Source organism: Nicotiana sylvestris, chromosome 2 (genome assembly GCF_000393655.2).
Source record: "Nicotiana sylvestris chromosome 2, ASM39365v2, whole genome shotgun sequence".
Lineage (NCBI taxonomy): Eukaryota > Viridiplantae > Streptophyta > Magnoliopsida > Solanales > Solanaceae > Nicotiana > Nicotiana sylvestris.
The window spans coordinates 178,538,017-178,552,771 of NC_091058.1; the positions used below are offsets into that span (position 1 = coordinate 178,538,017).

The 14,755-nt window shown below is 40.2% G+C and overlaps 1 protein-coding gene across 1 annotated transcript; it reads right to left on the bottom strand.

Moving 5' to 3' along the window:
• Positions 1–14,102: 14,102 nt before the first annotated feature.
• Positions 14,103–14,486, bottom strand: LOC138886012 (uncharacterized). The gene has a single exon (XM_070167033.1). The coding sequence runs from the start codon at positions 14,484–14,486 to the stop codon at positions 14,103–14,105; it is 384 nt and encodes a 127-aa protein (XP_070023134.1).
• Positions 14,487–14,755: the final 269 nt, after the last annotated feature.

Genomic DNA, 14,755 nt, shown 5'->3' on the forward strand with positions numbered 1-14,755 from the left:
TTTCCCAAAATCCAGAATATCATGAGTCACAAACTATAGAAAGAAAAATAGTATCTCTATACTCCAGAGTCTAACAAAAGAAAAATACAGGAAGTGTTTGACATGGGGAATAATAGAAAGGGACTCCGAGGTGTGTGGACGCGACAGATATACCTTTAAGTTTTCCAAAGCTATCCCGGCTCACTAAGAACTAGGCTGGTAGGAGGTACCTGGATCTGCACACGAAAAATATGCGTAGGGAAGGGCATGAGTACGCCACAACAGTACCCAGTAAGTGCCAAGCCTAACCTCGGTCGAGTAGTGACGAGGTTAGGTCAGAGCCCTACTGGTATATATCTAATAAACCAAGATAGAATGAAATACCGCAGTAAGATAAAGACTAAAATTTAACAAGAATGAAATCATAGAAGAGAATAACTCAGTACACAGAGATAACAATAGGGGATCTCCCGAGATACCGTCTCGTAATCCCAAACGTAAATATGCAGGGCGGATGTCACGACCCCAAACCCGGACCCGGTCGTGATGGCGCCTCTCATGAAGACAAGGCCAGCCGACACTTTCCATACCCAATTTTTAACAGTTAAGCATTTATAAACAGTCTAAACATGAATAAATAAACTAAAAGTTAAGCAAATGATAGCATAAGTCACAGAAAATAACCCAACACAGCCCGATACCGGGGTGTCACTAGTCATGAGCATCTATAAAACCTAATACAAGTCTGAAAAGTCTACAAACTATTACAAATGTCTAATAAGAGATAGAAATGATAAAGAGGGAGAAACACGAGACTGCGGATGTCAAGCAGCTACCTCGTGGACTCCGATATCTGCCGGGAGCTCTCAACTCGCACTGGTAAGATCCGCAACGCCTGAATCTGCACACGCGGTGTAGGGAGTAAAGTGAGTACTCCAACTCAGTGAGTAACAAATGTAAATAATGACTGAAAGCAAGAAATCACGTAAAGCACAAAGCATTCTATAATGAAGCAGTAAAACCATTTAAAAATCAGTGAATCAGTGAAAGATAGGAAAAAATCCTTTATATCAAATGTAATTTCATGAAAAGCCTCTTTCAACAATTAAGCAGGTAATGGACAGTTAATTAAGAAAATAAACACATAAAGGTTCGCCCCTCGGGCACAATATCCACAATTCCGCTCCTCGGGCAACATCTCAGAACAATACCAGCCCCTCGGGCTCAATCTCACATCACAATGGGTACCCGCGCTCACTGGGGGTGTACAAACTCCTGGAGGGGTCCCTTACGGCCCAAGCGCAATATCAAGCCACCTCGTGGCATCATCACTAGGCCCTCAGCCTCATATCAATCAAGCTACCTCGTGGCGTACACATCTTAGGCCCTTGGCCTCATAGTTAGTATCAAATGTTTCCTCACAACACAGGCCCTCGACCCTACTCAGTCAAAATCCTCACAAGTCACTCGGGCAATAATAAACATGATTTTCAGCCCAAAATATCATTTAAAAGATCATGTAAGTGTTAAAACAGAGTAAACATGGCTGAGTACGAAAAACAGTGAAGTATAAGATGACTGAGTTCAGTAAAAAGTCAAAACAGTGAAGAAATACTAGTAAAAATCCCCGAAGGGTCCAAATAGTGTGCACGGAGCCCAAATATGACATTCAGCCCAAGTAATGATGATAGCAAATAGATTTCGGTCAAATACGCGGTAAAATCATCAATCGGGATGGACCAAGTCACAATCCCCAACAGTGCACGATCCCATGCTCGTCATCAAGCGTGTACCTCACCTCAATATAGCACTACGATGTGAAATCCGGGGTTTCAAACCCTCAGAACATCGTTTACAATCATTACTCACCTCAAACCGATCAAATCTCTAGCTCACAACGCCTTTGCCTCTCGAATCGGCCTCCACTCACGTCGAATCTATCCAAAATCAGAATGAGGTCGTCAAAATATGCTAAGGGAACGAAGCCCAAGCGAAAATAATCAAAATACGACACAAATTCTGAAATTACCAAAACTCGACCCCCGGTCCCACATCTCGGAATTCAATCATTTTTGCATAAATAAATTCCTTATCTCCCCACGAGTTCATACATATCAAAAGTTCTGAAATTCAACCTCAAATGGTCCTTCAAATCCTCAAGCAAAGGTCTAAGTTTCCAAGCCCTAGTTTCCCCAATTTTCACCCTTAATTTCCATGATTTCTAGTTCTAATCCATGTAATAATAGCTTAGGAACGAGTTTTAGATCCAAATTCCTTACCTCAATGAAGTTCCCTTGAAATCCCTATTTCAAATCGTCCAAAAAAGCTCCAAAGCTAAAGTCAAAAATGGTGAAATAGCTCAAATTCGTGAAGGCCACAATTTATACCTTCTGCCCAGACATTTTCGCATATGTGGCTGTATTTCCGCATCTGTGGTACTGCATCTGCGGTCAAAATCCACCGCATCTGCGGTCCTCACTTAAACTCCCATTTCCGCATCTGCGATCCATTATCCGCATCCGCGACTTCGCAGATGTGGTCCTATTAGCCGCTTCTGTGGTTCTTGCTCCTCAAGCCCTCTTTCCGCTTCTGCGGCCGATCTCCCACACGTGCGGCGTCACACCTGCGGTCCCCAATCCGCAGGTGTGGAAATACCAGAAGCAGCAAAAGATCAGCAACTGCAAACATTCCTCAAACTTTTCGTCAACCATCCGAAATCACCCCGAGGCCCCCCAGACCTCAATCAAAAGCACAAACATGTCCCAATACCTTATCCAAACTTGTTCTAATCTTCAAAACACCTCAAACAACATCAAATCAACCAAAACACATCAGATTCAAGCCTAACTTTCTAAAATCTTCCGAATTCCGCTTTTGATCAAAAACCTAACCAAACCACGTCCGAATGACCGGAGATTTTGCACACACATCCCAAATGACACGACGGAACTTCTTCAACTCTCAGAATTCCATTCCGACCCCTATATCAAAATTTCGCCTACCAATCGAAAATCGCCAAAATATCAACTTCGCCAATTCAAGCCTAAATCTACTCCGAACCTCCAAAACTCATTCCGATCACGCTCCTAAGTCCCAAATCACCTCCTAAAGCTAGCCGAACCATCAGAACTCACATCCGAGCCCTCTAACACATAAGTCAACATCCGGTTGACTTTTCCAACTTATGCTTCCTCAAAAGAGACTAAGTGTCTCAAACCTTACCAAAATTATTCCGGATTTGATCCGACCAACTCGATACCACAAAATATGGATAACAAAGCATAAGGAAGCAGAAATGAGGAAAACGGAGCGGTAACTCATGAGACGACTGACCAGGTCGTCACATGGGATCTCCCGAAATACCGTTCCGTAGTCCCAAAGTAAATATGCATTACAAGGGGATCTACTAGAATACCGTTCCATAGTCCCAAAGTAAATATGCAGCTTAAACAACAGGAATAACAGTTATGGCAAGAAAGCCTACAATTTATACTAAAGTTTGAGCCAAGGAAAAAACAGAAAATTTACTAAAACATGCTGCACCGAGTTCAGATAAACAATTAAGGTAAGTAGACATGCTATTCTAAGCTAACAGGACACTACACATGCTGATATAACTCAAATAAGAAGGAAAAATAGATTATTACTTAGCAGAAATTGGATTTTTACAACAATTAGCCTGTGTACGTACTCGTCACCTCACATACACTGTGCTCACATATCAAAAATAGTACCAAATCCTAAGGGGAGTTTCCACCACACAAGGTTACGCAAGCCACTTACCTCGAACCAAGTTCAAATCAATCCGTAACAATGCTCTTTCCATGAATATCCGACTTTGAATGGACCAAATCTAGCCAAAATCAAATATATAAAATAAATATAGCTATCATAAACTAATCTAAGTCAATAAAATCTAAGCTAAAGAGAGAAATTAGGAAATCGTTCCAAAAAGAATCACGGGCCCGCATTTCAAAATCGGGTAAAAGTCACAAAAATAAGAACATCCATTCATTCACGAGTCTAACCATACAAGAATTACTCGAATCCGACCTCAATTCGTCTTCCAAAACTCGAAATTATAGCCCATGAAGTTTCTACCATTTCCCCCCAAATTTTCAACTCAAATCCCTAATTAGAAGATAAAAATAACCATAGATTCATGAAATATAACCCAATCCGAGTTAGAACCACTTACCCCAACAATCTTCTTGAAGAAATCTCAAATAATCGCCTCACACCGAGCTCTCAAACTCCCAAAATTGGGAAATCAACCCTCGAAATCCTATTTTCTGCTCAACAAACTCGCTTCTGCGAGCCGGGAAAATCATTGTAGGTGCAAAAATCACTTATGAGGGCTGGGTCCGCATCTACGGCAAGGGGGCCGCACCTGTGTGTGAGCACCTGATGAGTGGTGATTTTGCCACTCATTCTAGTCTCTTTTCTTTGAGTTTTTATGTCCTTTAACTATAATATTAGGTCGTTTATGGTGTGTATTGTTAGATTTTTAGGTAAATGATACCACGGAATGATTTGAACTCAATTGAAGTGGAAGTGAGCTAAAAATGGTGAAACAATGCAAAACTCTTTAGGGAATCCGCATCTGTAGAAGATAGGTCGCAGAAGCGACCTCGCATTTGCGAGAAATGGCCTGCATCTGCGGAGCTGAGACACTTTGCTCGGAACCGCATCTGCGAGTAAAGAATCGCTTTTGCGGTTGCACATCTTCGCTTGAGAGACCGTATCTGTAGAGCCAAAAATTCCTTCAAGTTTTCGCTTCTGCGATAAGGTATCCGCATCTGCGGAGCCGCACCTACGGGGATTGTTCCGCAGATGCAGTCAACGGGCATCAGACCTGGACTGTAATGACTTTTCACATTTTCTCAATTCCAAAACCCACAAATACACGACCAAGCCTATGGGAAACGAATCTTTGGCTTATTTTTAGTCCTTGAGACTAGAGAGAACAAGTTTTGGGAGCTAGGGTTTGCACACACACTTGAGTTTTGAATATTTGAAGATTTTGGTTAAGAATTTCTTACTCATTTTTACTCATTTGTTCATTTCCTTGCTTTGTATTGATTATCTAAGTGTGTAGTATTTATTTCAACATTTAATTCTTATTTATGGGAATATTCATAATTAAAGTATGGATTAAATATCTTGTTGTGCTTATGCATTGAATGATTTTTTATCCTTTAAGAAGTGAGTTATTGTTTCTTTAATTATTCTTGTTCTTTAATGTTTCTAAAGGGATTAGCTAACCCTAGGACTCACCCTTAACTTCGAATTAATTTTGGGAAAGATTATTTGGGGTTGGAAAAGAGTAATTAACAAGAACTTGAGGCTTTAACCTTCATTATATAGAATCTACCTAGGGATAGGATTGAACTACTTGTAGCCATAATCGGGTTTGCTTAATCTCCTAATTATTTTAGGGATAATTCAATTATAAAGTTTTGTTAGTCTTTGGAAGAAGCTAGTATAGAAATATTACCCGAGGCTAATTAACATAAAGTCGCTCATATATATAAAAAAGTGAAATACATTGGATCGTTACTTGAGTGTAATTCCACGTGTATCCATACTTGTAGCCATTGATCATTTTACTTGCTTTCTAGGTTAGTTTACATTTCCGCATTTAGGTATAAATATTTTCTAAAAATAATTCTAAGTGTTTGGCATTGCATAACAAGTGATAATTCTCTTACATCCCTAATCGCCTACATATTGTTCTCTGTGGGATTTGACCCCGACTCATAGTTGCGTAAATTATATTGCATGTGACCGTGTCCATTTACTTTTTCGTAGTGGATTTGGACGTCATCAAAATTGGCGCCGTTGCTAGGGAACAATTTGGCGTAATTTGGATTGTTTGAGAAATAAACGTAAGTACTTTGGTCCAAACTTGTGAATATTTGTGTAATTATTTCTTACCATGGTCTATTTTTCTTGTTTGTTTCTTGTTTATTTTTTTTAGTTTTTGAAACAAAAATAGCATCATATAATGAAAATTGATCGGATGGTAGTTGTTCATACTTTGATGACCCTTGTCCTTATTGTAGAGGACCACACTCGTGGCAAAGTTGTTTAAATTCTCCCGGCGGCGGATTGTGCGCACAATCTCAAACCCATGAGTGGAGTATTTGTAATAAGTGTGGTCGTCAAAATAGTCACTAGGATAATTGTGCCTATTTGTCCTTCCCTTCCCCAAAACCCCGATATGATGATTCTACTTTTTGTGATGAAAATGATAGGGATATGGAGGTGGAAGAAATTGATCATGGTCAAAATGGAGAGTTCAAGCTCATGTTAGAATGCCTAATTAAAGGAGAAAACAAAGAGCAAAGTTCCTTGGATGAGCTTTTGGAAAATAGTCTCCAAAATGACTTGGCACTTGAAAGGTTGAACATGCAAATGTAAGAAATGCTTGAAGCTTTAGAGGTCCAAAAAGCCTTGGAAGTTAATAATAGCCAAGAATCTTCTTTGGAGGTTGAAGCCGAAAATCCTTCCTTGGCACTTGATCAAAACCAAGAAGAGCTCTCAAATTCTCAAAATGAGAAAATGATGCTCATGTTGGAGGCCAGTCTTAAAAATGAGGAGAAACACAACTTTGTACTGGAGGACTTGAAACAAGGCTTGACTCACAATGATGAACATATCCGTACTTTGGAAGATCATATGAAAATATTGGTTGAGGCTCACTATGCCCACCAACTTAAGAGTGTGGAAAGAAGTCAAGAAGAGTCCGACTATGAGGAAGAAAGTGAGCTCTACTTTGAGGAATCAAGAATTGAACATCCGCCAACCGACTTCATGAGTGTTAGTGATGCCAAGAAAAATATGGAATTAGAGTCAACCGGTGTAAGTGAAAATATAGTTGAGATTGACTCTAGTCCGGGGGAAAAAGAGGATGTCAAAATCCGGGAAGAATTGCAATTTGGAGGTTTGATGTCACATGCCAAACATTTTTCAACATTGGAATTGTGTGGTGATATGTGAATTGAACTACACGAGTCAATGAGGGATTGCGAGGAGGAAAAACAAAGGCCATATATTTTACAATTTAAGGGAACAAGAAGGCAAAATGACATCCCTCATATGAAAGCCAAGAAGTGCAAAATGAAGAAAGTAATGCTTGGCTTGATCATCTACTTGCCACCCCCACCGCTCGTGATCACAAGCTTGATTTAAAGCTGGGTGCCCAATTTATATCGTCAAAGTAGCGAGAGAAGTGGTAAAGTGATTTGCGTCGTGCACGACGTTAAATGCGGCGCTTGGTGGGAGGCAACCCATCGTTTTCATAATTTTTAGTCATTTTTTTGAAATTTTCCTTTGTAGAATAGCTTATAATATTATTTTTGACTAATCTGCCAAGTTTCAAATTTTTTGGAGTTGAATTAAAGAGTTTGGGATGTTGGAATGACACAAAATAGTAGCTACCCAGAATTGGCTACTGAAACCTGTTGTAACCGCAACTACGGAAAATCCACGTTGGTGCGCTTCTGCAGAAGCATTTTTTGAGCCCCAGGTGCGCATCTTCCGCAGATGAGGTAGATTTGCCGTAAAAGCGGCTGCGCAGAAGTGCTAAACTAATCGCAGGTGCGGAAAATAGGGCAAAATTAATTAATTGAACCCTCATTTCATTAGGTATGTTCTGAACCTTTCCCCCCAAAACCCAAAATTCCCTCTCCTCTCTCACGCTACTGCTCTCCACACAAAATTGCTCATACTCAAAATTCTCAAGCACAAGATCACATAGGTACCATGGCTCTCATCTACTCCTCCCTTCTACTTCTCTTTCTTTCTTTTTCTTTCTTCTTCATCGCACCTCTGCTACAGTCACATTTTCATTTGTTATTTTTTTTACAGCTGTTAGTTTTAGGAGTTTTAGAAGTTAGGGGAAATGGTTGAGAGTGTATGTGTGTGTGCTGCTACCTGTGAAACAAATTGTTGGGAAGTCCGAGTACCATTTTCAATTCAAAAAGCATATGTTCATCACTGCTTGCAAGATGTTCGACAAATTGTCTAAATGAAAATTGCTTGCGAAGTACCACAAAATCAGTCTCAATAGAGTTATAGGTTCATGTAGTGCACTAATTTAGAAGTCTTGAGTATAAATTAGGTGCTAAAAATCATGGTAGAGATGAAAAGGAGTTGAAAAATTCTGGGTGTTTGAACCCTTGGACGAATACCGCAGAAGCGGAAAAGGTGCCGCAGATGCGGCCTTGCACCTGCGTTGACTATTCTGTAGGTGTGATTTTTGACAGATTGGGCAAAACCACAGAATTGGACGAAAATCCGCAGATGCGGGACCGCACCTGCAATGGTCTTTCCGCAGGTGCGGAAACTGGGCAGATTTCCAAATTCTAGTAACTTTGCAACTAGAGCTTCCCGGGCCCGTTCAACTTGATTCTTTGACCCAATTGCAGTGTTTTAAATTGCTTAACATGATTCTATTGCCCGACTAACATTGTTTTGATTTTGTGAAGGTACTTTGAGCTAAAATAGACCCAAACATCAACGAAAATGCTCCGCTACATCATGAAATTAAGGAGGAGGCTGATGGACCATTTGATAACTCATGCTTCATGTCGGATGATTGTAACCGCTGATATTATGACAACCTCATCACCAAAAAGATAGTTCTTGAAAAAGGGATCGCCGAGGATAAATTGGCCGAGCGGCTCCCAAAAGTCTATGCCCATCTCCAAGCCACCATATGGTCATGCTTCATTCCTACTCCATGTAAAGCCAATGAGGAGTGGGTACGCGAGTTCTATGCAAATCTTAAGCGCACAAACTTTGCCGACCCACACTCATCATTAGAGGCAAAATAGTGAGGTTTGGGATCGAGCAGATTAATGACATACTCGAGATTCCTAACTATCCACTTGAGCCATTGCAAGAAAAGGATCAGTGCGACAACGGAGAATGGATTGTCACTAAACTCTATCCCGCAAACATGAGAGAAAAATGGGGAAACAAGAGAAAGGGTTTGAAGTCAATTGACTTTACAGCTGAAGCAAAAATATGGCTCTACATCCTCTATAACAGGGTGTCACCTTGTGGAAATGCTTCAGATATCTCCTACACCAGAGCCTTGATCATTGCATGCATTTTAGACGGCATTCCTATGAATGTAGGTTACTATATCCTGAGGGAGATGAGAGAGTATTTGTTGGACGATGATGCAGGGTTGATGTTTCCTTCACTGATCATAGAGTTGTGCAGGCAGGCAGAGGTTGAGGTGCGTAGCATTGATCGGTGGTTGCCAGCCAATAAACCCTTTCATCCATTGAGAATAATGGGTGAGGGTAGTGTAGTAAAAAGCAAGAAGAGGAAAGTCACCACTACTGTTGTCGGACCAAAGTCATCCTCACAGGTAGCTACACCTGAGGGACCATTTGGGGTGCTAAACTCCCATTTTGTATCCATTTGGGAGTTAGTGTCACAGCTCCCTAGAGGGCCCTCATCCTCCCAGCCTAGGCCCGAGTACTTCACCAGGGACGACATGAAGACCTACTTAGATGCACAGAAAAAGCAAGCAGAGTCTCATGAGAAAAATAGCAGCATCTATTTGCATACTCGAGACAGCCTATGGCAACTTGGCCAAGGCATATGTAGATCTTCAGTCAGACTTCCAAAAGGAGAAGGTGAAGAACAAGAAGAAAGGCAAGTTTATGATCAAGATGTGGAGAGGCATAAAGGCCATCTTCAAATGGGGGAAGCCGAACAAAAAGATACCAATTGCGGAAGATGATGATAGCGAAGAGTATTCTTTCATGTCAAGTGCTGCTGGTGATGATGCTGATAAGACTGATGATGATGAGGCTGTGAATTCTTCACAGAAGTGATAAGCCTTCCTCCCGCAGTCTGCTAGTCTGATGCAGACCTCAGGGAGACCCTCAAACTACTTGTATTTTATTTTGATATTATGCAGTGAGGACACTGCAATGTTGTTAGTTGGGGGTGGCTTTAGGGAGTACATTTTATTTATACATTGCTACTTTGACTTGTGCCCTTGCCGGGCTTATTTTGTTGTATGGATATTGTATGCCCTTTCCAGACTTGTTTTGATATTGCTTATCATGTGCTCTTGCCGAGCATAGTTGTGAGTAGTTATACATGTACAGATTAGTTGTTTTTGTTAATTATTTTCTTTAGTAGTTTCCATTATTTTATTTTTATTTCTTTTGTAGTATTTCCTTGGGTTTTCTTTGTTCTACAGTTCTTTCCTGAGGAATAGTTTTGTGTTGAACCGGGTGACTTTTCCCTATGATGGATGGCGTGGCGACTCTCTTAATGGAATTAGTCTTGTTTTATTATGTGGAGACTTTTGGATTATTTGGTACTAATAGAATTAGTCTCTTGCATGTGAAATGTGAATTAAGAATACCCCTTCGAATTTTGGTTTTAAAGTGAAAAAGTAAGTGCATGGGAAGGAATAATTTTTGTGATGACTTTTTGGCTCTTTTAGTGACTCGTTGCCCGCTAGTTGGCATGACATTGCTCTAAATGCTCTTTTAAAAAAAAGTGAAATTGATCCGTCTTGACCAGTTCATGTTCCATGTGTGTTAGTTCTTATTAGAAATAATTCATGTGTTTAATTATATCATCTAGAACTTTCCCGGTTGGTCTTTCAATACTAATGTTAGTATGTTTGGTTGGAGGGATGACCTTAGGCATTCTTTGTGATCGTTGAAAAAGCCTCTATAGCCTTTCAAGCCTACCATTGCATAAAGATTATCACTATTTTACCCCATTTGAGCCTTTAACCTTTTTTTTGGCCACCTCATTACAAACTTTTACCCTTTTGTGAAATAATTCCATCTTTTGAACCCGTCCCTCCTTGAATATTGAGAATGAGGCTAAAAGCCTAAGTTGGGGGTGTTGGTGTCAAGTTGGAAATAGGTAAGGTTGTACATTGATGTATAATTACTCAAGTTCCAAAAGAAAATAGTTATATATATATATATATATATATATAAAATATGTATATATAAATATTGGAGTCTTGAGAAAATTAGAGAAGAACTTCAAGGTGGTTCTACGTTGGTAACTACATGCCAATAAAGGCTATGTGGTTTAAAAAGAAGCAAAATGCAAAAAGAAAGATAAATGTGAGTAGTGTTCAAGGAGGGTATAGTTACTTGTATCCAAAGTACTTATCCTACCCTTTCCTAAACCTACATTACAAGCTTAAAAAGTCCTTATGGGATCTCCAACCGAATGTCCTTGAATAGGCGGCGAATTAAAATAAGGGCAAGCTTATGGCATGATATTTTATAACACTTGAAACTCATTGTTGAGAGTGAGCGTCTTTGTACATTTGTTCCTTGTGTTATTGTTGTAAATATGGTAATTTTGGGACTTTCTTTCTTGTGAGGGCACATGAATTAGGATGGATTGGTAATATTGTTATATCCGGAAATGAGTAAATTGAGCATATGTAGTAGACTAGTGCTTTTGAGTCACTTCTTGAGACTTTTTGTTGTCACTTGATTACTTTGAAAATCCTTTGCATTTCTTGAAGTTGTTTTTAAATGAGGGAGTTATTTGGTTAAGATTCGCGTGCTTGATCCTAATTATTAGTACCAACCAAATCCATAAGTATGGTGCTTAATTGGAAAATGTGATTTGTAAATGATAGCAATGCTATTTGTGCTTTAAATGGTAGAACCTCATTGAATTGTTGGTTTTGATTTGCTTGAGGATAAGCAAAAGCTTTAAGTTGGGGGTGTTGATGAGTGGTGATTTTACCACTCATTCTAGTCTCTTTTCTTTAAGTTTTTATGTCATTTAACTATAATATAAGGTCGTTTATAGTGTGTATTGTTAGATTTTTAGGTAAATGATACCACAAAGTGATTTGAACTCAATTGAAGTGGAAGTGAGCTAAAAATGGTGAAACAATGCAAAACTCTTCAGGGAATCCGCATCTACGGAAGATAGGTCGCAGAAGCGACCTCGCATCTGCGAGAAATGGCCCACATTTGTGGAGCTGAGACACTTTGCTTGGAACTGCATCTACGAGTAAAGAACCGCTACTGCAATTACGCATCTGTGCTGGAAAGACCGCATCTGCAGAGCCAGAAGTCCCTTCAAGTTTTTGCTTATATGATAAGGTATCCGCATATGCGGAGCCGCACCTGCATGGATTGTTCCGCAGGTGCGGTCAACGGGCATCAGACCTAGGCTGTAATGACTTTTCACATTTTCTCAATTCCAAAACCCATAAATACATGACCAAGCCTATGGGAAAAGACTCTTTGGCTTATTTTTAGTCCTTGAGACTAGAGAGAACAAGTTTTGGGAGCTAGGGTTTGCGCACACACTTGGGTTTTGAAGATTTTGGTTAAGAATTTCTTACTCATTTCTTCATTTTCTTGCTTTGTATTGATTATCTAAGTGTGTAGTATTTATTTCAACACTTGATTCTTATTTATAGGAATATTCATAATTAAAGTGTGGATTAAATGTCTTGTGGTACTTATGTATTGAATGATTTTTTATCTTTTATGAAGTGGGTTATTGTTTCTTTAATTCTTCTTGTTCTTTAATGTTTCCAAAGGGATTAGCTAACCCTAGGACTCGCCCATTAACTTCGAATTAATTTTGGGAAAGATTATTTGGGATTGGGAAAGAGTAATTAACAAGAGCTTGAGGCTTTAACCCTCATTTTATAGATTCTACTTAGGGATAGGATTGAACTACTTGTAGCCATAATCGGGTGCGCTTAATCTCCTGATTGTTTTAGGGATAATTCAATTAGGAAGTCTTGTTAGTCTTTGGAAGAAGCTAGTATAGAAATATTACCCGAGGCTAATTAATATAAACTCGCTCATATTTATAAAATCGTGAAATACACTGGATCGTTACTTGAGTGTAATTCCCCATGTATCCATACTTGTAGCCAATGATCATTTTACCTTCTTTCTAGGTTAGTTTACATTTCCGCATTTAGGTGTAAACATTTTCTAAAAACAATTCTAAGTGTTTGACATTGCATAACAAGTGATAATTCTCTTACATTCCTAATCGCCTACATATTATTCTCTGTGGGATTCGACCCCAACTCATAATTAGGTAAATTATATTGCATGCGACCTTGTCCATTTACCTTTTAGTAGTGGATTTGTACGTCATCAAAATTTGGCACCGTTGCGTGAAACATTGTCCGCTTCTGCAGTCCTTCTCCGCACCTGCGATTCCTTTGGTGCATCTGCGGGCATCGCAAAATGCAGTACTTCCCTCGCACCTGCGATCCCTGGTCAAGCCTCCAAACTCCTCATTTGCGCCCTTCACTCCGCAGGTGCCATTCTGCACCTATGGTATCACCACCGCAAGTGCGAAAACACCACTTTCCTGAAGACTTCAGCAACAACACAAATCCAACTTTTGATCCGTTAAGCACCCGAAATCAACCGGAGGCCCCCAGGACCTCAACCAAACATACCAACTCACATCAAACAACGCTAAAATCATGAATCACCCTCAATTCAAACTTAAAGAACTTGAAACTTCAAATTTCTACAACCGATGCCAAAACCTTTCAAACCACGTTCCATTGACCCCAAATTTTGCACACAAATCATATTCAACATTAAGTACCTACTCTAACTTCTGGAATCGGATTCTGAACCCAATATCAAAAAGTTTACTACCGGTCAAAATTTCCAAAAATTTGACTTTCGCCGTTTCAAGACTAAATAAGTTACAGACCTCCAGACACAATCCAGACACGTCTCTAAGTCAAAATCACCCAACTGAGCTAATAGAATCTACGGAACTCCATTTTGGAGTCGTCTTCACACAGTTCCGACTACGGTCTAAATCCTAAGACTTAAGCCTCTGTTTAGGGGCTAAGTGTCCCAAAACACTCCAAAACCCGAAACGAAACCTCCCAACAAGTCACATAAGTAGAAAAGTGTATGGGGAAGCAGTAAATAGGGGGTCGGGGCTGTAACTCCCAAAATGACCAGTCAGGTCGTTACATCCTTTCCCTCTTAAAATAATCGTTTGTCCTCGAATGATCATAGAGACATACCTGAAGTGGTGAAAAGATGAGCATAATGGCTGCGCATATCCTGCTCGGTTTCCCAAGTTGCCTCCTTGACCAGCTAACCCCTCAACTGAACCTTCACCGAAGCAATGTTCTTTGACCTCAGGTTTCGAACCTGCATGTCCAAAATAGCCACCGGCTCCTCAACATAAGATAGATTCTTGTCCAACTGGACGGAGCTAAAATCCGACACGTGAGACGGATCACGGTGATACTTCCGGAGCATAGAAACATGGAATACCGGATGAACTCCTACTAGACTTGGAGGCAAGGCAAGCTCATACGCAACCTCCCCAACTCGCCGCAACACCTCAAATGGACCAATGAATGTTGGGCTCAGCTTGCGCTTCTTTTCAAACCTCATAACGCCCTTCATGGGCGAAATTCGGAGCAAGAACCACTCTCTAACCATGAATGCAACATCGCGAACCTTCTGATCCATATAACTCTTCTGTTTGGACTGGGCTGTGCGAAGTCTATTCTGAATCACCTTAACCTTCTCCAAGGCATCCTGAATCAAGTCCGTACCTAATAATCTAGCCTCGCCCGGCTCGAACCAACCCACTAGAGACCGACACCACCTACCATACAGAGCCTCATATGGTACCATCTAAATGCTGGACTGATAGATGTTGTTGAAGGCAAACTCCGCAAGGGCAAGAACTGATCCCAAGAACCCCCAAACTCCATCACACACGCACAGAGCATATC

Coding starts and splice junctions, on each gene's coding strand:
- LOC138886012 (XM_070167033.1), bottom strand. CDS start 14,486: ATGGATCAGAAGGTTCGCGATGTTGCATTCATGGTTAGAGAGTGGTTC.